General features: G+C 35.6%; 1 protein-coding gene across 1 annotated transcript; it reads left to right on the plus strand.

Moving 5' to 3' along the window:
- Positions 1 to 1,576: 1,576 nt before the first annotated feature.
- On the plus strand, positions 1,577 to 2,932 carry LOC140172675 (uncharacterized). Its single transcript, XM_072195808.1, has one exon. It carries the CDS (start codon positions 1,577 to 1,579, stop codon positions 2,930 to 2,932), a length of 1,356 nt encoding a protein of 451 aa, XP_072051909.1.
- The last annotated feature ends 22,225 nt before the right edge of the window (positions 2,933 to 25,157 follow it).

Raw genomic sequence — 25,157 nt, forward strand, 5'->3', positions numbered from 1 at the left:
GCTGCCATGTCAAATAAATGCCATATACCTGTATCAAGGGGTTACAGAGCTACAGGCCTTTGGGCCTTTACTGTAATTCCTTCACTCATCGTTGTATTATGCATTTCCATAATTATTATATTTGTATTATTATTTATATCTTTATAATGTATTATTCTTATGTATTTTTCTTGTATCATGTAATGAGTGAAAAGATAATAATAAATCTATCATCTATCTAACAACAACAACAGAAAAGAGATTTCACAACGTTTCAAGTGACTGTTTTCTATACCTTGCAAACAAGCAACCGGGTTATGTCATTGTAAAGCTAATTTTGAGGATAATTTGAATGTCCAATAATGCCGAGATTAAAGCCTTTTACGGCGGGATTGTCACATATATTCGATCTTTCTTTAACCAGGAGTAGCCCCTTTAGGAACTGGTACTGATCTCAAATGGGCCCTTCAAGGGGAGCCATATGTACTCTATTTCTTTAACAAGTTTACTTTACAAGTGACTATCTTTGGAATTATAGAGTGCTCAAACTCTTTAAAGGTGAGCTAAGAAACCAATTCATAGTATAGACCTCTGGTAAGGCAACTACTAATAGTTTCACGGAAGACCCTCACTTACGATCATTGGGTATACCGATCATCAGACGGATAATTTGTCATGATTTCGACTTAACAGATATGCGTATACATGTATACACATTCTGTGGTGTCAAAACCATGACAAACCCTGGTTTGTCATGGTTTTGGCATACTTCCTCCCTAACTCATATCCAGCACCAAGAGGAAATTTCACGCATGAGTGCCCATAAAAAAATAATAGAAAACATACATTAGTATACACGGAGATTGCCACAAAATAGAAAAACAGCAGAACTTAAAATGAAGATACCTTTTAATTAAAATTACATCTGACTAAGAACTGTGTCCCGTTGGAAATTTAAAAAAAGTTGTTGAGTTTGAGTTGTGAAGTCTGATTGCTTTCGGAGACCAGATAAGCAGACCAGATATCGGGTAGCAGAAGACAAACGCATTCGGCCAGATCTTGGAATCAGCTGAGATGAGAAAAGATCAGGTAGATGTCCAGGGTCATCCATCAGAGTCATATATCACAACAGTCAGATGTTTACTCAACAGATCAGCATAGAGAGCTTCAAAATCCTGCAGCGACAAACTGATGATCCTTCCAGCTTCATTCAAAATTCTATCAATTTCTTTCCCTATCAACATATGCAAAATTCCCTTCTCAACATAATAAACAATCTAGGCCATGGGTGTTATATTCTAATATTATAATCGATACACCAGAGAAAGAGTTAAGATTTTGCCATATCGAATGATACCATTTCCATTTTTAATTATGATAGCCAATTTGTGACATATCGACGGTAATATCAGTAATATCACTGATTACCGATCAAAGGGCTTGCATTTGTTTTTTGATATCATTTAAAAGAGACTTTGAACTTAAAGTTCACGTTCACTCTAATCAAATACATATGTGCTTGTATGGAAAAACTTCAATCTGGTGTATAGAAAAAGTTTCTCGTATCATTCCGAATCTATCTACGCTGATCGTCGCAATGTCGCTGTCAAAACCAACTTCGCCTGTCGAATCTAGCACCCAGGACTTCATTACTGTGTGTGGTATATGCCTATCAACCTATGAGGTTCCCAAAGCGCTTCCATGTTTGCATTCATTTTGTCTGGGATGTATTCGCGAGTGGGCTTCTCATGACAGCAACATAGAGGCAAGTGAAAGTCAAGTCGTTTCGTGTCCAAATTGTCGCAAAGAGTATGTGCTTTCAGCCGCTGGTGTTGACGGTCTACCGATGAACTTCTTCATCACGAAGCGAAATCAAGGTGACAAGCCACCGGTGTGTAGTTCTTGTGAAACTCATAATCGTGAAATAGTAGCTAGATGTCGCGAATGTGGATTTGTGTGTAATGAATGCTTGCTTCCACATAAATTCATGGGTACTTTGAAGAACCATTCTGTAATTATGCTCGACTCTCTTCGAGTTGGAAAAACTGGCAAACGGCTTGCGAGGTTAGGCATCGGTGAGGCTGAAGCTTGTAATGTACCAGGGAATGGTACATTTAAACTTGAGAAGACGATAGATTTGACGAGTGTCAACAGTTGCTACTACGCGTACTGCTGTGCGATAACATCTGCATCAAGATCACCCTTCCAGGTAGCGGTACCCTCATATACCTCTAGTAAAGTTTACGTTTTCAGTGTTGATGGCAAACTAAACCTGGTCATTAATACTAACCAAGGCCTCATTCCCGGAAGTTCAAGCAAACCGTGGGATATCACCAAGAGTGCTGATGGTCTTTACTACATTACTGATACCAATCCATGGGTTAAGGTTCACGACCAAGAAGGGAGATTCATGCGTCTGTTTCAATTAGTTGATGTCAATGGAAAGAGGTGTGTCAAAGGTTACGCAAGAGGGATAACGATTGATAACAAGGGACAAATCATTGTCGGAATTGTCGGAGAATCCCACAGCAAGATGATTAGCATTTACAACCCCAACGAATCGTTTGTCAGAGCATTCAAAGTTGATATCGTACCAAGTTATGTAACTACTAAACACTCTGATACCAATGTTCTTTTAGTTTCCTCTTTAGACGAGGGAAGCGTACTTGAAATAGATTACTCTGGCAAAGTCCTTAACAAAGTCACATCACCCGTCGCAAATATAAACTGGAAACCTAAAGGCATATGTTGCAGCAAGATTGGTGAGATCTTTGTCGTCAATAGCGCGGAATGTTTTTGCTGTGTATGTCGCTTTACAAGCTCTTCGCAGTACAGTGGTTGTGTGATACCAGACCTGGATACACCACGCGGAATAGCAATAAGTGAAGATGGTGAGCTGATAGCCGTTGTCGACAATTATGGCAAGAAACTAAAGATATTTCGACGCAGTTAAATCTCATCAGAGAGATCGCACTACCGGTAACACTGACAAGATGAAACGCGATCGGCGTGACTATATCTTTGACAACGTTTTACGTTCACACATAGAATCAGATATTTAAAAATATTGATACAGAGTATTATTATGACGTACATACATTACGAAATGGTATTGAATTAATTTTGTTCTGGAACTTAGTAATAAGTTTATGCAGAGTGTGGATGGGGCTGGCTACATTTATAAAGACCTCACAAAAAGTATCTCAGTTATAAATACGCCTTTAGTTTTCTAAGTATTAGCTGTATTTGATATTTGAAAACACAGGAAAAGACAATTATTGGGTACAATTGTTACCATTGATGGAGTATTGTGGTCACAGTATAAGTGTGAAGGTGACAAGTACCCATTTGTATTTTTGCGGTACGTAAATTGTATGGATTTGAATTCAGCGCGAAGATAATGGCGAGTTTTGCATGACACAATGCTTGCGTTAACAATTTTAACGATTAAAATCGTTGTAAAGTGCAACTTTCAAATTCAGGTATTTTTCTTTAAAAACACTACTGTGTTGGTAATATTGAACGACATTGGACGAATGAGGTATCAAAATCCGCGTAAATAAACCATCGTTCATTCTATGTTAAAATATTGTGAATACAATCAATAGTTCTGAAGCTATAGGCGTATTTATGACGGCTGTGTTACTTTTTATGAAGTCTTTATTTCAACTTGCTTGGTCATCAGCGTGCACAGGCTTTCAAAAAGAACCAATATTTCTTATTTTTCCATTTTTAGCACATTATAACACCTATTGAAATATACCTCTTGCTTTGGTTATGATAGACTAAAAAGCAATTATTTACATAATAGTGATGTAAATTAGACCCGTACTCCGATACTCCCTTAGCTCATTCATTCATTTGTTGTATTTTATTAAGTACGTAGGCCTCCAGCCCATAGTACAAAGCAAATAATAATTACACGGTGACAGACATTATTTACATGCATATGAAAGAAAAATCAACCATTTAGATAAATAGAGAAACATTATGTGTCAGAATGCATATTATACCTGAGTTTGAGAGCAATATAAATAAACTCTGAAAGTGTATGAATAACATTAATATCTTCATTTTTCATCAAAGAATTTAATGATGGATTGACTCTATAAAAAACAGCAATGTACTTTTCTCTTAAAATCCAAAAAAAAGGGACATACCAAAACAAAGTGATATTCATCTTCAACACTACCATCATTGCGCAATTCGCAAAACCTCTCCTCGGCGTTTATTTTATTCCACCTGCCAGTTTCAAGTCTGAGAGGGTGATCGGAACATCTTAATTTTGCCATTTTTAGCAAGATACTCAAGTATCTGACATTTAGTATGGAATATTTCTTAAAGAAATGCCAGGACTAATCTGAAAGGGGTATACATATACCCCACGGGTTAAATTTTTATTGGGGTGTGTCGGGAGATGGTGTCAAATAATTTTTGATAAAAATAGGCTTTCTATCCAAAACTATTTGACACCATCTCCCGACACCATCTCCACGACTCATGGAAAGCACATTTTCTATCAAAAACTATTAACGCCATCTCCCGACAAATAATTAACCCGTGGGGTTAATGCTAACCCATGGGGTTAATGCAGATCCCTTTCAGATTAGTCCTGACAATTTGTGAAGAAGTATTCTATACTTAAATGCCCAGTCTGGATATTTACGTGACCATAAAAAAGTAACCCGTTTCCTTAGTTTTAGTTAATTGTTGTACGCGGATGATAATTCCAATAACCCACTTGGGAGACTGACCAGTAATTAGTAATTAAAATAGAACAAGGATTTTGATTAGTTGTTTTATGCACATTATGCCATCGATCATGTCAATGTTGCAAACAATGTTTGTTCTAAATTTAGATGAACAAACATTAACAGGGATTAAGTTTAGAAAATAGAGTTTTCAAAAAATATATATACAAAGAATTCGAGTGCATCCTGAGCATATTTATTTAGGCCCTCATCTGAATGTCAACGAAAAAAGAATATTCCCCGTAATATTTTATCGAAATTTTGAAAGCGCGCGAAACATGTTGCTATGTTGAAGCTAAAATGGTAAAATATGGTGCAAAAGTGGAACAAATCCGTACGAAAAGCGCAAAAAATGCACTTTTTAGACGAAAATGGCCAAATATGAGGTCATTTAAGGTCAGAAATCAATATACAGGCGTCAACATGGGGTAGTGATTGTATGAACCACCCCTCTTTTCAAAATAAGGGGGACTGGGGAATTTATCCCCACCCCCTTTATTATATTGGTATGTCATCGGCCTGCAACAAACCGCTATTTAACAGAAATAAATCAACATAATGCAACAAACCTTGTATTTTATTTTACGATGCCCGCCGATTCACTCCGTAAGTACAAATACCATCAATCTAACATGGTGTAACCATTGGAAATAACATAAACAAATAATACCAGGATATCAGATAGTATACTAGCAACATCAATATAACTGTCTACATCACTGGTGTGATTCATGTGCTTATCTTTCACGATTGTCGTGTAAGTTGATGAACCATTACAAAGTAATAAATCCGTTTGAAGTCTGTAGCCGTGTAATTATAGTTCATATTACCACACTGTTTACATCCCAAGTATTCTTAAGGTTAAACAGGCTCTCTTGAATAAATAATATGTCTTTACCGGTTTCCATAACTTGGTTTGTGTCTTCATTGGTAGCTTGGTAAGGACAGAGTCTGGTATTCAACTGTTTTGAAAGTGGGGAATCAAGTCGACTCAAACTCTCCCTGAAGACAGACTTGGTTGCTTTTTTTATCGTCAGTCATCCACAGAAACGTGGAAATCTGAAACTTTCCTTGTTGGGGAAGTTTACGATTTAGACTGATCTGAATATGCACTTGCTTTTGGTTCTGATATGGAATGGAATGATGTTATCAGCGGCAATCCATGGAGAGGCGTATGAAGTTAACCCAAAAGCAAACTATTTAAGTTTGTCACGACGCGTAAACAACAGATGCTAACCTCTTTGTAACCATCATCATTGTTAATGTGTCACGACACTAAGTTTACTACCTTTGGCATCCAGTGCATATTTAATAGCAAGCCCAACAAACACAAAGTGTTTTGAAACGTTTTAAACAGGTAATATTGATTTTTTGTTTTAATAACATTAAATGTCGGGTTTGATAAAGGTCAAAGGTTTTAAAACGTTTTGTATGAAAATACAACACAGTTATAAATTTGTTTGCAAACATACATAAATAACATTATTTTAGAATATTTTGCAATAAGTTTTCAAAAAATGTTTTGGAATGTTATGAAACCTTTTCTTACCTTTTGCGAATAATGTTGAAAACTTTCTGTGTTTTCAGGAATTTCGGTTCACTGTATTTAGTGGATTGTACTCATTTTTCATCATTCCTATCATACCCGACTTTGTAGATTAACACTGTGTACCAGTATTTTTTCAGCTTCTAGGTATACATACACTGGTGATAAATTTAGATATGCCATAGGGTACCATTGCTCCCTATCTTTCATTGTGTGGACAGAAGTGTTTGGACACTTACAACTCGGAATCTACTGACCATTTTGGGAATTGCCGAAATACTTTGCAACGTCATTTCATCGTCAATGTGCATGCATAATCAGTCGAGTCGAAAGTGCCAAATGACCTTGACGTTGTTTCGGTTTGTTTGGCAAAGGATTTCGGGAAGTATCGAAATGTTAACTATTAGCAACAAATAACTCATTGTTGAAAGCAACATTGGTCATTTATTGTAAAGGTGACTAAAGATACGCATAACAAATTATTGCTTTTAGTTTATTTTTGAATACATTTTGGTGAATTAATTATACATACAGAAACAAATACATTTTTAATATAGTAATATATTAAACAGTGGATAGTAGACAATGTTGCACCCAGTCATACAGTTTGTGAGCAAGTCTATGAATAAACTTAGGTCTGGGAATGTAATCAACACGTTTTTGCTCCAAAAAATTCCAATGTGTGAAGAGAAGGGATTACTAAACGAAAACTGACTTTGATGAATTGCATCCGACCGAGTACAGCAACCGTTAACTATACGGTTTAAAATTATTTGTTATTTTTGTTAATGGAAAAATGTTAACATAATTCATACTAGTCAATTATTTTTTAAATCAATGTAAAAGATCAGAAGATTAGTGAGTTATTCACTGACAAAATGTGATTTTTTTAAAATTTTACATGGCCAAGATATGTTAGGGATGAAATCAAAATTCGAACGGCGGCTGACCGCGGTTGACCGCCGATCGATCGAGTCCAATTCCGTCCGGTTTCTATTGTTCTAAACAATAGAAACCGGACGGAACTGGGCGAAACCGCCGGTCGAGTTTTGATTTCATCCCTTAATGGATTTATCTGAGCACTGATGTAGTGAAAATAGGACTGAAATGCTATATTGTCTGTGGTCTTTCAATAATTGGAAAGAGCAGGAAGAAAACATACCGGTTCTTTACCATAAGGTCCAAGGAAAGCCGTGACGTATGTAACGCTTCGACTGTCTAGACTTATTCGTTACTGGACCTTTATGCCGTATTTGACCATGACCTATTTTGCGATGTTGCTTAGATAACGAAGATAATGCCTAGATAATGACGGTGAAAAAAAAGCTATTCCCTTTTTGGCTAATTTGTACATGATTAACAATTGAGACCAGTTTCGTTGAAATCGGAGCACTTTTCACCTTTTGACTTTTGACCTGTTTGCTTAACATGAGAACGATACGCAAATAAGTCAAACTATACTTTTCTGAATCCTTATGAAAAACAGTTTGGTATGGTTTTTGACCAAAATTGAAATTTGACCCCTATATTAGTGCAATAATTATGAGCCGAGCCCTGGGGAGGGTAAAATTGGGGGGGGGGGGCAAGAAGTTTTTTTGGGGGCAAGCAATTTTTGGCAAGCCGAGAGGGGGACAAGCGATTTTTGGCACGCATTCATGTGGCGCCTTTTTAATAAAACGCTCTAAAAGGCTTAAAGAAAACAGTACGTAAATGCTTAAATATGCAAATTTTCATGCTCGCTGCGCTCGTAATATACATCTAGACCATTTAAGGTTTGCAATTTGGGATCCCAAAAATTGGCATGTTCAAGGGGGGGCAAAGAATTTTGGCGGGCCGAGAGGGGTGGCAAGCGATTTTTGGAAAGCGATTTTTGGAAAATTTACCCCCCCCGGGGCTCATAATTATTGCATATCCCCTTACCCTTTAATGTCAAATTTGAAGTACACATAAATCATGATTCCGAATCACTACTTCCAACTTGACCAAGATCCACCCTAAAACATTTTGTAGCTCCCAATACAGACACCTTCTCAATTAGCCGCCTCTGGAGCCCAAACTATGTATGCTTGAGTGATGTCTGCGAACGGCTTCGGTTTTTGGAACTACAATCTACGCATTGTAGATATAAACGTCTTATACTCAAACATGTATCTTGTAAATAATATTACCCCTTTACACCATATTTTAATCGGAACTTATCCTGACACATTCATACAAAGAGTAACACTCTGGCATTGGCGATGAATTATGTTAACAAGATACATCTTTAGAGGGCAATTATTTTAATTATGTCAAAGATGCAGTCTTTAATTTACACATAAGCCCTCCGTTGTTGTTGAAATAGTTTCCTCTAGTGTGGTTGTTTTATATCGCTTAATTCACAGCACAGCGACTGTCTTTGACTAGCAATTGTTACCCGGGGACATAACACATTTCAAACGACGTTTTCACCACGAGGTGCAAGGGAAGCCGGGTATATGTCGACAAACGTGACAGATGTAACAGATCGAGTATGGTTAGGTTACAGTTATGATTATTATAAGGGCGAACATACGATAGACGGTATGTAGACATCATTACCAACACTTCATAATGATAACCAAGGCTGTGTGAGTTTATTCATTCAAGAGATGAAAATATTTGTTGACGTGATTGGCGCTGACTTTCAAACAAAGATCAACGAACTATTATATGAGTCTATTGTTTGTATGGTGTGAGTAGTAATAGAAATAATATACATATCTCTCAAATAATATTAAACTTAATTCTAAACAGAAGACTTATTAGTAACAAGTAGCGCTCAGAACGTGCATAATTATAAGCTGCCTTAAAAATGCCTGTCCAGGGAAGAGATCAGTCAAAGGAAGACCTGCATTTACTGTGTTTGTTTTCCATTTCAAAATCAAACATATGCATCAGTACAGTACGTGTTGAATGCCAGCAACGTGTTATGTATATATCCTAGTCTACGGTCTGTGCGTTATACACTGTATAATACTGAAACATGTAGCTGCTAAACATTTACAATATTTTCCTTTGTATATAATCAAAACTTGTCTACGCAAATTCATACAAAGAGTAGCGTTAGTGAACTCGACCTTTATATGGCCCTCACGAGAGTTATATTAACAAGATATATCTTTAGAGGGCGATGATTTTAATTATGTCAAAGAAGCTGTCTTTAATTTACACACAAACAATCTGTTGTTGTAATAGTTGCCTCTATGTAGTGCGGATTTGTTTTGTATCGCTTTTCTGTCTTTGACGCCGGGCTTTGACGCGCAATTGTTACCCGGAACATAACACATTTCAAAGACGTTTTCGCTACGAGGTGCAAGGTAAGTCGGGTATATGAAGACAAACGTGACGGATGTAAGAGATCAAGTATGGTTAGGTTGAAGTTTTAATCATAAGGCGAACATACGATAGACGGCATGTAGACATGATTACCTACAGTTTATCCTCACCAACGCTTGGTCTAAATGTATAGCGGAGGTCTAAATGTATAGCGGAGGTCTAAATGTATAGCGTTGTTTTTGTGAGTTTATCAAGTCATGAGATAAATAAATTTTGTCGAAGTGTTTGGCACCGACGTTTAAAAAAGATCAATGAATTTTGAAAATCGTTATTGTTTTGGTATTAGAAGAAATACGATGGGGATGTAATGTAAGGTAGATAAGGTAAAATACGGTGTTGAAGCGGGATAGTTTTCTAAATATGTGACCGTCCACGGCGAATGAGCCGTAAATTCCTCCCTCGGTCAATTTTGTTTGATTTCGTGTTTAAAAAATAAACATCATAAACTTAAAAATGGTATATCATTTGACTTCAAACGATATCCAGAAGCGGGGTTATGGTTTGTTAAACTTGGCTCCTTCAACAAAATTATAGCTTTTTACGTTTTTACATGTGTCTCTTTTTCCACATTGTTGGCAATAAATATCAAACAGTCATAATTGGCGGTCATTTCAAATCATCCCCAAGTCAACGAGGTTGAAGAAAGTTCTCTCATTGTTAATTGTTGGTTATGCATAACTGTACAAAATACAATGCCTGGTAACCCACCACTTGAACAGGATTTAGCAATATAAGCAAACAAAGACCAGAGCTATTAAATGTTCTATAGCCATCTAAGGTAGAAGCTTATTATCCACTTCAACAATAGGATTATTGATTAGATTTTGACTATCGAAATGAGACGGATGTCGGGCCAGCTTAAGTTACCGAGGAATATGACCTTCGTACACATTTTACACCGTAACTCAGAATACAATTTAGGGAATTTACGGCTCATTTGTGCTGCCGGGTCACATATGGTAAAAATGGAACAAGTAACGGTAAAATTATATACTGCCTTAGAAACATCTTCAAGGAACAATAATTTGTCAAAGGAAGATTCGCATTTTGCCTTAGAAAGATTTGTCCAGAAAATAATCTGCCACATGGAGACTTTTATTTCACAAACATCATGGACGATTGTGTAGAATACGTGTTACATACCAATAAAGTATCAAGTATTAATTATTGGTAAGGTCTGCGCATTGCTGATAGAAACGTGTACTATATTCAAATGTGTATCTCCAGTAAAACCCTCTAAAACATATTCTAGAGTATGTTAAGTTGTGCATAATTGGAACTTACTCCAACACATTCATACAAAGAGCAACTCTCTAACAGAAGTGAACTTGTCCTTTGTATGGCTCTCACAAAAAGTATTAAGAAGATACCTCTTTAAAGAGAAATGATTTTAATTATGTCAAAGATTTAGTCTTTAATTTACACGTACACCCTCAGTTGCTTTTATTTTGCTCAGTGTACAGTTCAGCGACTGTCTTTGACTCGCAATTGTTACCCGGGGACAAAGCACTCATTTTAAACGATGTTTTCACCACGAGGTGCAAGGGGAGACGGGTATATGCAGACAGACGTGACAGATGTAACGGGTCGAGTATGCGATAGACGGTATGTACATGTAGACATGATAACCACATAATGCGTTGTCTTTTGAGTGTATTGGGCTATACAATTTAAAATCCACACTCCCCCTGTGGAAGATTTGTGTAATATCTTCCACAAGGGGAGTGTGAATTTCAAATGGAATGAACACATAAGGCAATATCATACACCCTCTGAGAAAGATTCAACCCGAATCTTTCACAGAGGGAGAGTGGGTTTCAAATGGAGCTGCTATTGTCTTAATTCCATTTGAAATTCATACTGCCTCTGTGGAAAATATTTCCAAAATCATCCAAAGGGGAGTGTGGATTTTAAATGGAATTCAAGAGATGAACCATTGGTTGAAACGATTGACTGATCTTCAAACAAAGATTAATGAAGTACTAACCCGTCTGGGGTCTGTTCAGAGATTTGTCTGCCATATTGCAAGCCTGGGACCTGGATCATGACAGTTTCTTTTCCCAAACTGACCCCTCTCTTGAGGTCCGTCGTGAATCCTTCACTGTGCGCCATGCTGCAAGATTATTGCCGGCTTTCACCAGATTTTAATGTTTTCACACCTCACTCACGTTCCAACTCGAGATGTAACCACTCCCGCGTTCTCTTCCCACCTTTCAGTCGTCTTACACTTTGTCAAAGAAGTTTCTTCTATCTTGGACCCAAGTTGTGGAATGACTTACCTGGACATGTTGTCTCTTGTTCCACGTTGCCTGCCTTCAAGAATACTACTTTTGCTCGCTATCCTTCCTTCTATACTTGTCTGTTTGCCTTGTTTTCCTTATTTGGGTTAAGTTTTTGTTTGCTTTTATGCGGGGGCTTCCCCTTAATTAAGTGGTCCTTGAACACTATTGGTTTCTACTTGTGCGCATTGCCAAATAAAGAAATAAATTATTTATATGATTTAGGTATAACCAAATTAATCAAATATTGACAACATTGATCAAATTAATAATGTATTTCTAAACAGAAGAAATTATAAACTGACTTAAACAATATCTACCCAGAAGAGTGATAAGTCAAAGGAAGACCTGCATTTATTGTGTTTGTTTTTCATTTCAAAATCAAACATATGGTTCAGTATAATACGTGTTGGATACCAATGACGTGTACAGTATAAATCCTAGGTACTACGGTAGACATGTACATTTAGTATACTCAAACCTCATAATCCTTTACAATGTCTTACTGTATAGTAATCAGAACTTGTCCTCGCACTCGCACATGCATACAAAGAGCAACTCTAACGTTAGTTAGCTCGTCCTTTATATGGCCCTCGTGAGAGTTATATTAACAAGGTTTAGAGGGCGATTATTTTAATTATGTCAAAGATGCAGTATTTAATTTACACATAAATCCTCCGCTGTTGTTGAAATAGTTCCTCAAGTGTGGTGCTTTTATATTGCTTGGCTTACTGTTCAGTGACTGTCTTCGACGCGCAATTGTTACCCGGGGATATAACACATTTCAAACGACGTTTTCACCACGAGGTGCAAGGGAAGCCGGGTATATGAAGACAAACGTGACAGATGTAACAGATCGAGTGTGGTTAGATTGCAGTTATAATCATAAGGGCAACATACGATCGACAGTATGTAGACATGATTACCTACGGTTCACCCTAACCATAGCTTGGTCTAAATTGATCGCGTTGTCTTCATGAGTTTATTATATTCAAGAGATGAATATTATTTGTTACAGCGATTGGCACTGACTTTTAAACTAAGATCAATGAACTTTGAATGTCTTTATTGCTTTTGGTATTAAAAGAGAATGAAAGGCAATTCGTACAGGGGCTACAATCACAAACGACAAAATATAAAGACAATACACCAACAGGCAAAGTCGCTGTTCTATCTATGCTGTGAATTCTTGCATATCCATGAGGGTCGATCGTTCGATCACACCGATTTTGCGTGCCTTCGCGTTGTGCGATAACGCGTTGTTTGTCTCCACGTTTACGCGAATGAACATACAAATACGCGGTATGTGCGTTACATTTCCGTCTTTCGCACTTCATGGTACGATCGGCCCTCATTAACGGGTGATGTTGGGACTTTGCCTGTTGGTGGGTTGGTCTGTATAATTTTCACGTTTTTTCTCGGGATTTCTCTAATGATATTATCGCATGTAACGACACAGTACCTACTTCACCAGTCTATTCCAGTTGAAATCCATACACCCCTATGAAAGACATGACCTTAATATCTTACACATGGGGGTGTAGATTTCAAATGTATTCACCCATTCAGGGCACCCCATTTGAAATTCACACTCCCTGTGCGGAAGATTAATACCATGTCTTCCATAGGAGGTGTTTGGATTTCAACTGGAACAGGCTATTACCAACAAATATTTTGTTTTGAGAGTGGTAAAGAATAAAAGACAGTATATGTCATGTATGTGATGAGATCAAGCAAAATCAGTCGGAAGTCCCAAATATTGATTGCCAGATATAGACAAACAAAGGATTTCAATGGGGTTTTCTGCAAAATGTAGCTTTGCAAATGCATTATACAATCAGGTAGAAAACTGAAAATTGAATATGCCCGACTTCAGACTGATTTTGTTTGATCACACTACATATTTGTACTTTGGTAGTGGACTGGTGCAAAACTATCTCATTTTCAGAATTTAAGGGACGAAGACCAAATAAACATATATCACAAACGAAATTTTAATAAGGGATGAAATCAAAACTCGATATGCGGTTGACCGCCGGTTCCGTCCGGTTTCCTTTGTTTAGAAAATACAATCCGGACAGAACCGGCGGTCAATCGCCGGTCGAGTTTTGATTTCATCCCTGACAATATGTCCAAGTTATATGAATATCAATGTTGAACTATAATTAGAGAAGCGTAGTACATTGATGCATCAAATACAACTTACCATGTTATTTGAGTGTTTTAGATGCTAACATGATTAGTTTTACCAACTGCGCTAATAAAAGGTAATCATTTCCTTTTTATATTGAAAAACAACAGTTGAAATAGTTAAATAAAAATATCGGTTTATATGACATTTATTCTAAGATTATACTAAATTACGATTGTTGTAAAGATGGAAATATATGTAATCGCTTAAAACTATCTATGTTTTAGAATTGCATACGCGTGCTTTTTTTTAAAGTAAGTACCATTCCAATTATTTGGCAAACTCCTTTGAGCGACAAAGCCAAGTATGTCGGCGTTCTGTGATCAGTGCTACCGCTCTATCGTTATCATGATGACGTTACAAGTTTAATGAAATAACTTATCCGATCGACTGTATTAATTGCTTAATTTGATATTTTTACAACAAGCCTTGTGGGTGGTTATGTTTAGCAATTTACCATTCCATTGAGACAAACACGGGTAAGCGACCATATACATGTTACACAAATTATCATCATGTTTTTTTACACATTCTTCTCATGGATAGATCGTTTAAAACCAATGTTCATTAATAATTTCATTACCTCCTCGTATTTTCTACTTCACGCGCTCGTGAACAGGAAATTGAAAAAGATACACAGCAGAAAAAATTGTTGCAAATGGTTTGAATAATCAGGAAATTATATCGTAATTTATTAATATAATGCACACAAAATGTATTCCATCTGAATTTAATAGCCATTAAGAAGGTGGAATTATTTTGCTTATCATAGCAAATTAATAGATGTGTGCCTTCAAGAATTGCATATCCTGGGATATTTTTGTGTTAACCATATGCGTGTGTCGTGGCTCACAACGATACCAGTACTTCCAATACCTGCCACACCACACGGCCACTGTACTTTTAATAATGATAATGATATCACTAATAATGATGATGATGATGATAATAATATACCCTTATCTTATCTTATTATCTAACATATGTTTAAATCAGTAAAAGTGGTTAAAATGTAAATGTGGTTAATTTTGGACAATGTTACATTAAGGTTACTGTTTCTTTCTTGCCCCGCGGGGATCTTATATTGGGGTCCCATTTGGAGTGCTTAGTCGCCGGCCCTGCGACCTTGATGTTTTTTGTTGATACTGGGGCAAGAAAGCAATAGTAACCTTAATGGTTACTTTTTGTACTTTTTACCCCATAATTTCCATCATTCTTCAGGCCTGCCCTTTATCGGGAGCAAAGTTATATTTTAAGCTTGTTGGATATCAATATTTCGCGGGTAGTGGTTCTTTGTAGCCCTGCAGGGCAAATTAGTCAGATATCCACATTTCGCGGTTAGTGGTTCTTTTTAATATAATAATAATAATAATAATAAGAAGAAGAAGAAGAAGAAGAAGAAGAAGAAGAAGAATAATAATAATAATAATAATAATAATAATAATAATAATAATAACAATGATGATAAAAAATATTAATAATACTACTACTACTGCTATACTAATAATGATGATGATAATAATAACATTATATCATAATGACATAACATCTTTAAAACAATATACGTATATAATGATAAACAATACATTTTATAGAAACACTGATTATTTCCTTTTTCATTTCATCCCAACAGGTATCCAGGTATGTATGTTTACACATTAATTGAGTGATTCATCAGAGGTGAGTATAGGGGCAGTGTATTAAGTGGTATGTCAACTGGGTGCTGAATTTTACGCCAATGGGAAAATTTGTTCTCTCTTTTCCTAATGAACACAGGAAAGTAAATTGAAGTAGTTTATACAGCCAGTGGTTATTTTAGGAACATATTGGAGGGTAAAGACAGTTGATTCCTTTTTAGAACCAAAGCAAATTGAATGTAAGCTGATATAGCTGGAGTATCGTGAGTACATTGAAGTGTGTTATTCCAGGTGCCTATTGTGCATCGCGCAATGATTCTCTGTTCATTAATGTGGTTTTCATGTCTCAAATTCGGTACTTGTCCATCTCCAATTGATAGTGGTAAACGCGTCAACATGGCATTTTCCCAGGTGCCAGTTGTAGACTTGAGCGATGTTGCTGACCTGACATCTTAATATACTTATTAAAACAAACCTTGTATTATTATGCACTTACAAAACATATTTAGACTATCCCGGCAAGTTAACACATTGTTGTGCCAGTTGTGAACAACAACCCTGGTCCAATCTGGATAACCGGGAAGTTGATGGCAATGTGTTGGCTGCCACACATTATTTTTTTAAATATTATAGGCTAGTTTATTTTTCAATCGTTAAGTGGAGCATTCATTAAACAAGTTACATTTACATTACACTTAAATGGCAATACCGTACTGTTTAGTAATGTTTATAATGTACGTTTAACCATCTGTGTGTCTTCATATCAATTGCACAACTAAGAAAATGTTAACGAGACTTTATGGCGATGTTTGTATTGTGATAAAGTTTTTAGAAATTGATAGAGAAACAGCTACCTGGCTTCTTTTCGTGTTGTCTTTATTAATGTCAAAAATCGTCCTTGGAGTTATGTAACTTTACACAAAAAAGGTTTTGACATTACAATCTGAACTTTTGGTTATATTCATGTTGCAAAACCTGAAACAAAGGTATAGCTGACACCAATATTATATCAAGCACGTGCTGAACGACTGGTAACTGTATTTTGACCGAACTACGTAGAATGCATTGAAATAGACGATGAATTCAAGAACTTGATTTCACTTGGATCCGAACTAAACTCATCCACCAGGACAAAATTCTGTAACCCCAATATGCTTTTATACCGACAGAATAACATTTGAATATGTTTGGTACAAAAACTCATACTCAACAACTTGAGGTCAAATTTGGAGCTATGATGATTGAATGAATGTTATTGAACTGTACCACTGGAAACACGATTACATTAGCTCCTAGTCTTTGCACCTCTATGACTTAAACCTGTAGATATAAAGTTTCTGTCTGAGGAGGTAAAGATGGCGTTTAATTTAAGGCATTGATACCACATAACGAGTGCTAATTGGCGTCAAAAATACGAATAGTGTTTGAAGCAAAAAACGAGGTTTGTTGGCCGTGTACCAACAAATGCAAATGTACATGTAGTATGGGTTTTCTTTCCTTCTATACATTGAGAGTTAAAGCTGAATTGTGCTTGAAACATCAACAACCAATACTTGGTTGTTGCTGTTGTTGCTGTTGCTGTTGTTGTTGCTGTTGTTGTTGCTGTTGTTGTTGCTGTTGTTGCTGCTGTTGTTGCTGTTGCTATTGTTGTTGCTGTTACCATGCTGTTGAATGTCCTATTTTCCCTTCTCAGTCTGTAGTAAAGCAGGTAAATGGTAAAATGAGATTGCGTTTTGTAGAGCAGGTAGTTGTTGCATGACCTTCAATTAACCTGATATTAATGTAATGATAAAATTACAGCGAAGAGAATTGAAATGGAAAAGAGGAAGAAACACGATGGTAAGAGAAATGAGAAATAAATTAACGAAACACAAGTGACATAGAGGGACAGTGAAAATCACAAGAAAAAATGACAATGTCTTTCAGAAACGTGAGTGATGAAAGATAGAATATAGAATAAAATGCATGCAATAACAGAGACATAATAAGCTATAATCCGTGTCATCATCAAATCAGATCAAAATTATTAAACAACGACATAAAATGATTATCAAACAGCTTTTAGTGATTCTTAAATGATTACTCATTTGGTGGTTTAATCAAATATTTTAACGAAGTCCTGCACAAACATTTCTTTCTTGATTTATGGTGCAAAATCTATATATATGCGCCCAACAAACACATTTTAACACTTTAAATTAAAGTTGTAACATTTTCACAACATTTTCATAATTGAAAATATTATCGTAAGATATGTTTACATACCTTTTATATAACCCGATATTTAAATGTTTGACAAAATCCAAGACGCGTTTATAACACATTTATAACATTTTTAAGAGCATTTTTTTTTGGTTTTTAATTCAAAATAATACGTATCTTCTTTATTAGGTATAAGCAGAGAGGTGTTAACATTGTTAACAGGTTAAGGTAAGGTATAAAATACAAATCCAGATATGTAGGTTGTTGTGTTGGTGGACATTAGTGAGATATCGGTCAGACCTCTATTTGTGTATCTTATTTCCAAACCTTTTTTGTGTACTCACATTTACTTGAATAATCGATCAAGCAGTGGGCTTTCCATTCTGATATCACTTTATATACCAAGTGTAAGTGAACTTAGTAGTTTAGGCACGACTGACATATACCACTAAATGCAAGATCACATCACCAGCAAAATGAGTACGATAGAGATGCCACCGATAACAAAGCGTCACAATTATACAATATCAGTGCGTTTTTTCCTTCTCGCTTACTCTTACACACCCGGGAGCTCTAGATAGCAAGTAGTCCTTAAAATACAAAACACCCATCGCCTCAAGGTGCACCACGAGAGCCCTCAGTAACACATGCACCCGCATTGAGATGTTTCTATTTTTCAAGCTTTCCATTTCAACTTTGATTCGTGTGAGACATTTTTACATTCGTGTTAAATGTTTTACAGCTACAATGCCCTTATGATGAGCGGTAAATGAATAGACATCATATGAGAGAAATAAGAAAACTGTTAATGACATCCAGACGCTAATGTATAATTAGCCGTCGGCTACTTTCATTGACATGCACAATGAAAATTGACATAGCTGTCATAAAGAAAATTGATTGACTTGTCACGGAAAAATTAAACTGCTTGCATATCGTGGTTTTACCGATTTCACATAACATTAAATAGCGGAACAATATTAAAGAAAGATCACAGATGTAATAACAATGTGGTGCAGATTACTTCAAAGGCCAGATTTACTCTTATTATCATTGAATAATAGTGCATGAATGCATTTGCAACCTAATTCGCATGAGACTCCAAAAAGTGAAGATTTTATTTGCTCTACGTTATTTGCCTGTTTCGAAACGGTTATGTACATTGTTAAAATAGGAAAGACGACGGGTACGAATTCAACAAAATTATAGAGCCAAAAACGAAATAATCAAAGCAACACTACCAAACTAATTATGAAATCCAGATAGAGTTTGAAATTATAAGTAGAGGGTTGTCGCCTTTTTGAAATTATTAAAACATGATCTACTACATATTGCACCGTGGTCATATTTGTACTATAATCCTTCTTCTCCTGTTGGGATTCTTTCTGTGAACTATTCAAATTATTCAAAATAGCAAGAAATGTTAATAGTGCTCTATTATTTTTCGAGCCTTAAATAACAGATCGAGACGTGTTTCATAATTGAACTAGGACCCTTCTTTTCCTGTGGGGGTTTATTTCTGTGCATTATTCAAGTTATTCAAAATAACCAAAACAATTAATAGTTCCCTTTTATTTTCTAAGCCTTAACTCTATTCACGCGGGTGTCGGCTGCATACGACTAGTTTCAAATTTCATAAATGTAAATTTTCATGACCATATTTGGAATCAGCATGACAAATGCATTAAAATGAGTACAAACAAGCCAGGTATAGGATCAGTAGTTCTTAACTTAAGATAGCTCTTGATATTTTGAGAAAATATTTCAAAACTTGAACTTTTTTTCTGTTGAAGCACATGGCTAGCACGCAGAGCATTAAATAACAGATAGATACGGTATGTGTTTCATAATGAAAAACATCGTCTACCATTTCTTTTCTGGTAAAAGACATACATGTATAATAATAATAAGGAACAAAATACCTTTGTTAAATGCTAGAAGCATTCTGACCAGACGATCACCAATCGACATGACCAAGTTTCTATTATGGTTTCATTGATAAAAGTTTTATAAAAAAAAATACCTTGTATTCTTCGGGGAGATATTTTTTATGTATAAGGAAGCGGTTGTTTATACGAAATCTATTTCATTCGTCTTCCCCTGTTGCGATTTCCCTCTCCAGTATTGTTCAAAATAACAACAAAGCATAGTTCTCTTCTATTTTGTGAGGCTTAATTGAAATTTTGATTATGTTTCATATTGTATTGATAAACCAGCCACCGTCAACAGGTTGTTTTCTGGTGTAAGACGTATTACAATAATAAGAAACAAATACCCGTGTTAGGTGCTAGGAGCATTTGACACGACCAAATTCTGTTACAATTCCTTCTGACAAAGGTTTTACACAAAATCTTGTATTCTTAGGGGAACTTTTTTTATATGCAGGGTAGCATTTGTTTACATGTTATCTATTTTACTCTTACTCTACAAGTATTCTCTCTGGTCATGGTATAAGTATTATGACGCATACATACTTGTTTACAATAAGTAGTTCCCTTGTGGTAGAAGTAAGCCTGCTAATGTATTTGATTGCCCAGAGTGTTTATCAAAAAACTTCAAGAAACATCGCAAGCCCTCAAGTTCATTTTTGAGCAATCGTACACAGATTTTAATCAGACAGGCGGAAAAGCAGCAGAACTATGAGTTGGCTCCTAATACCATCAATTAGATGCGCTCATTAATTTTGTACTTTGCAAAATATCCATCCATAAAAGAAGTATATAAGTCGAATATTGAATCAGGGCAGGTGGAAACAAAGCGGTTTTGATATTTAATATCACGGTGTATAGGTGGATGAATATATCAATATTATATTCATGGATGATAATAAGCAAGCGATAAAAGGCTACGTGAACACTGATATCAGCACCTTACCCGGGGGCAAGACCGGCCATCAAAATGAACAGGGTGTGAGGCACACCATTGGTTTCTTTAGTAAAATCAATGATTTTCATTTCGCTCTTGTACAATTATTCCAAGATCTACTGACTTTTTACTGGTTAGTTAGATTTAAATAGTCATTTCCTTTTATATTGAACAGACATTTTGGTGAACATCGCATTTTCATGGAATTTTTTTAGCCGAAAATCAATTTTGCCTATATTTTTGTACACAGCCAGAATTTCCCAAATTTGCATGGGCGCCCACACATTATGACGTCATAGCGACATTCTGTGGGGAATGTTTATACTTATTTTGGTATCACTGAATAGAGGAGACCCATAGCTATGCATCGGTACCAAATATAACGGTATATGACGATTGGATATTACAAATGAAAATCGTAGTCCGTGTTACAAAACATTGCTCAATAGTGCCAGGGTTAAGTTTCATTGTCGTTTGAATTGAAACAGACGGCCTTTATTTTAACCTAGTAGGACTTAAGAAAATCTGGTACAAGAGAATATAAGTGATGATCGCATACAAAGGATGTAAATCCCAAGTAATAAATATTAATGAAACCAAGGCAAAAATATTTAAAAAGTCCGAACCGGTGGGGTTTGAACTGGCACACACCCGATTACCGGTCGAATTATTGTTATTCAGCTACGTCACAGGCAATGCTAGCTATTATGACTTCATTTTGCAAATGTCTCAACGGCTTCTTACGTATTCATTGAAATTAAAACATTAATTTTCATTTAAAAAAAACCTTCAAAACCCTATTTTCTAAAGATGGTGGCCCGATCGTATTTGCATAATGCCGATGTAAAAACGTTTTAAAATTAAAATGAGATCACAGCCTATTTATATCAATTATGTAAACGGAGCTATGGAGTTATTGGAGTTATAGAACTTAACACAGATCATTATACTGGCGTGTTGTTTGCACAGACATTTTTAAATCAGTTTAGTTAGTTAAATTATATATTTGTTACAAAGCCTGCAAAATCTCAATATGGCTGAAATGGCTACATTTTCTCGTGCAAACCATAAATATCAAGCGCATGTTGAACGACGGGTAACTGTTATTTTCACATTTTGACCGAACCAAGTAGAATGCATTGAAATATACGATGAATTCAGGAACTTGATTTCACTTGGATTCAAAATAAACTCAACCACCTGGACAAAGTTCTGTAATCCCAATAAGCTTTTATACCGACAGAATAACATTTGAATATGTGGGTACAAAAACGCATACTCAAAAACTTGAGGTCAAATTTGGAGCTATAATGGTTGAATGGATATTATTTAACGTTGCCAATGGAAATGCGATCATTTTAGCTCTTAGTGTTTGCACCTCTATGACTTAAACCTGTGGAGATAAAGTTTCTGTCTGAGGAGGTAAAGATGGCGTTTAACTTAAGGCATTGATACTACACAACGAGTGCTAATTGGCGTCAAAAATACGAAGAGTGTTTGAAGCAAAAACGAGGTTTGTTGGTCGTGCACCAACAAATGATAATGTAGTATGGGTTTTCTTTCCTTCTACATGTAGAGTTAAAGATGAATTGTGTTTGAAACACCATTAACCAATACATAGTTTTGTTGTTGTTGCTGTTGTCACTACTGTTAAATTTCCTAGTGTCCCTTCTCAGTCTATAGTAAAGCAGGTAAAAGGTAAAATGAGATTGCGTTTTGTAGAGCAGGTAGTTGTTGTATGACATTCAATTAACCTGTAATTATTGTAATGATAAGATTACAGCGAGACCATAATTGAAAGGGAAAAGAGGGAAAAACACGATGGTAAAAGAAATGGGAAATAAATATTAAAGAACCTCAGTGACATACAAGAAGAGTGAAAATCACAACATAAAGATGATGTTTTTGAGCAACGTAAGGAGGCACACTTAATGAAAGACAGAATAAAAGTTAGATTTAAGAATAATAAGAGAGATATAATAAGCTACAATCTGTGATATCATCAATCAGATCAAAATTAACGACGATATAAAATTGTTATATAACCGCGCTGAGTTCATTGAGCAAATACCGATTTAGGTGGTTTAATCAAACATTTTACGCCGTTGACAAAATTACAATCCTCTACAAACTTTTTTTTCGTATTTCATGTAACAAAATAGTGATTTAATATCTATATTTTCCTTGTGTATTTTGTTATAGATCAGTAGTAGTACAAACTAATCATAAACGAATTTCTGATGTTGTCTAATTCACATAATATCGTGTATTTTCGTTTTCAGTTATAAGCAGTTGTTAAGGTATAAATACAAATCCAGATATGTAGGTTGTTGTGTTGGTGGACATTAGTGAGATATCGGTCAGACCTCTATTTGTGTATCTTATTTCCAAACCTTTTTATGTGTACTCACATTTACTTGAATAATCGATCAAGCAGTGGGCTTTCCAATCTGATATCACTTTATATGCCAAGTGTAAGTGAACTTAGTAGTTTAGGCACGACTGACATATACCACTAAATGCAAGATCACATCACCAGCAAAATGAGTACGATAGAGATGCCACCGATAACAACGCGTCACAATTATACAATATCAGTGCGGTTTTTTTCTTCTCGCTTACTATTACCCACCCGGGAGCTCTAGATAGCAAGTAGTCCTTAAAAAACAAAACACCCATTGCCTCAAGGTGCACCACGAGAGCCCTCAATAACACATGTACCCGCATGGAGAAGGTTATTTCTTTCTTAAGCTTTTCATTACAACTTTGATTCGTGTATTACATTTTTACATTCGTGTTAAAATGTTTTACAGCTACAATGCTCTTATGATAAGCGGTAAATGGATAGACATCTTTAGATAGAAATAAGAAAACTGTTAATGACATCCAGACGCTAATGTATAATACGGTAAGCCGTCGGCGACTTTCATTGACATGTACAATGAAAATTGACATAGCTGTCATAAAGAAAATTGATTTATCTTGTCACGGAAAAATTAAATTGCTTGCACATCGTGGTTTTACCGATTTCATATAACATTAAATGGCGGAAAACAATATTAAAGAAAGATCACAGATGTAATAACAGTATGGTGCAGATTGTATCACAGGCCAGTTTCACTCTTATTATCATTGAATAATACTTTATGAATGCATTTGCTATTTTATTCGCGTGAGACTCCAAAAGTGAAGATTTTATTTACTCTACGTTATTTGCCTGTTTCGTAACGGTTGTGTACATATTAAAATAGGAAAGACAACGGGTACGAATTCAACAAAATTATAGAGCCAAAAACGAAATAATCAAAGCAACACTACCAAACTTAGTACTAGAGGGTTGTCGCTTTTTTGCAAATTATTAAAGCATGATCTACTACATATTGCATCATGGTCATATTTGTTCTAGGATCCTTCTTCTCCTGTTGGGAGTTCGTTCTGTGAATTATTCAAATTATTCAAAATAGCAAGAAATGTTAATTGTGCTCTATTATTTAAATAACAGATCGAGATGTGTTTCATAATTGTACTAGGATCCTTCTTCTCCTGTGGGGGTTTATTTCTGTGCATTATTCAAGTTATTCAAAATAACCAAAACAATTAATAGTTCCATGTTCCTTTCTAAGCCTTAACTCTATTCACGCGGGTGTCGACTGCATACGACTAGTTTCAAATTTTGTTTAAAATTCAAAAATTTCATAAATGTAAATTTTTATGACCATATTTGGAATCAGCATGAAAATGCATTAAAATGAGTACAAACAAGCCTGGTATAGGATCAGTAGTTCTTAACTTAAGATGGCTCTTGATATTTTGAGAAAATATTTCAAAACTTTTTTCTGTTGAAGCGCGTGGCTAGCACGCAGAGCATTAAATAACAGATAGATATGTGTTTCATAATGAAAAACATCGTCTTCCAATTCTTTTCTGGTAAAGACGTATAATAATAATAAGGAACAAAATACCTTTGTTAAATGCTAGCAGCATTCTGACCAGACGATCAACATTCGACCTGACCAGGTTTCTATTATGATTTCATTTGATAAAAGTTATATACAAAACTTTGTATTCTTAGGAGAGATATTTTTTATTTATAAGGAAGCACTTGTTTACACGAAATCTATTTCATTCGTCTTCCCCTGTTGCGATTTTCCTCTGCAGAATCATTCAACATAACAACAAAGCATAATAGTTCTCTAATATTTTTGAAGCTTAATTGAAATATGGCTATGTGTTTCATATTATATTGAAAAACCAACCATTGTCAACCGGTTGTTTTCTGGTCTAAGACGTATTACAATAATAAGAAATAGATACCTTTGTTAGGTTCTAAGAGCATTTGACACGACCAAA

The sequence above is a fragment of the Amphiura filiformis genome, chromosome 16, assembly GCF_039555335.1.
Source record: "Amphiura filiformis chromosome 16, Afil_fr2py, whole genome shotgun sequence".
Lineage (NCBI taxonomy): Eukaryota > Metazoa > Echinodermata > Ophiuroidea > Amphilepidida > Amphiuridae > Amphiura > Amphiura filiformis.

Coding starts and splice junctions, on each gene's coding strand:
- LOC140172675 (XM_072195808.1), top strand. CDS start 1,577: ATGTCGCTGTCAAAACCAACTTCGCCTGTCGAATCTAGCACCCAGGAC.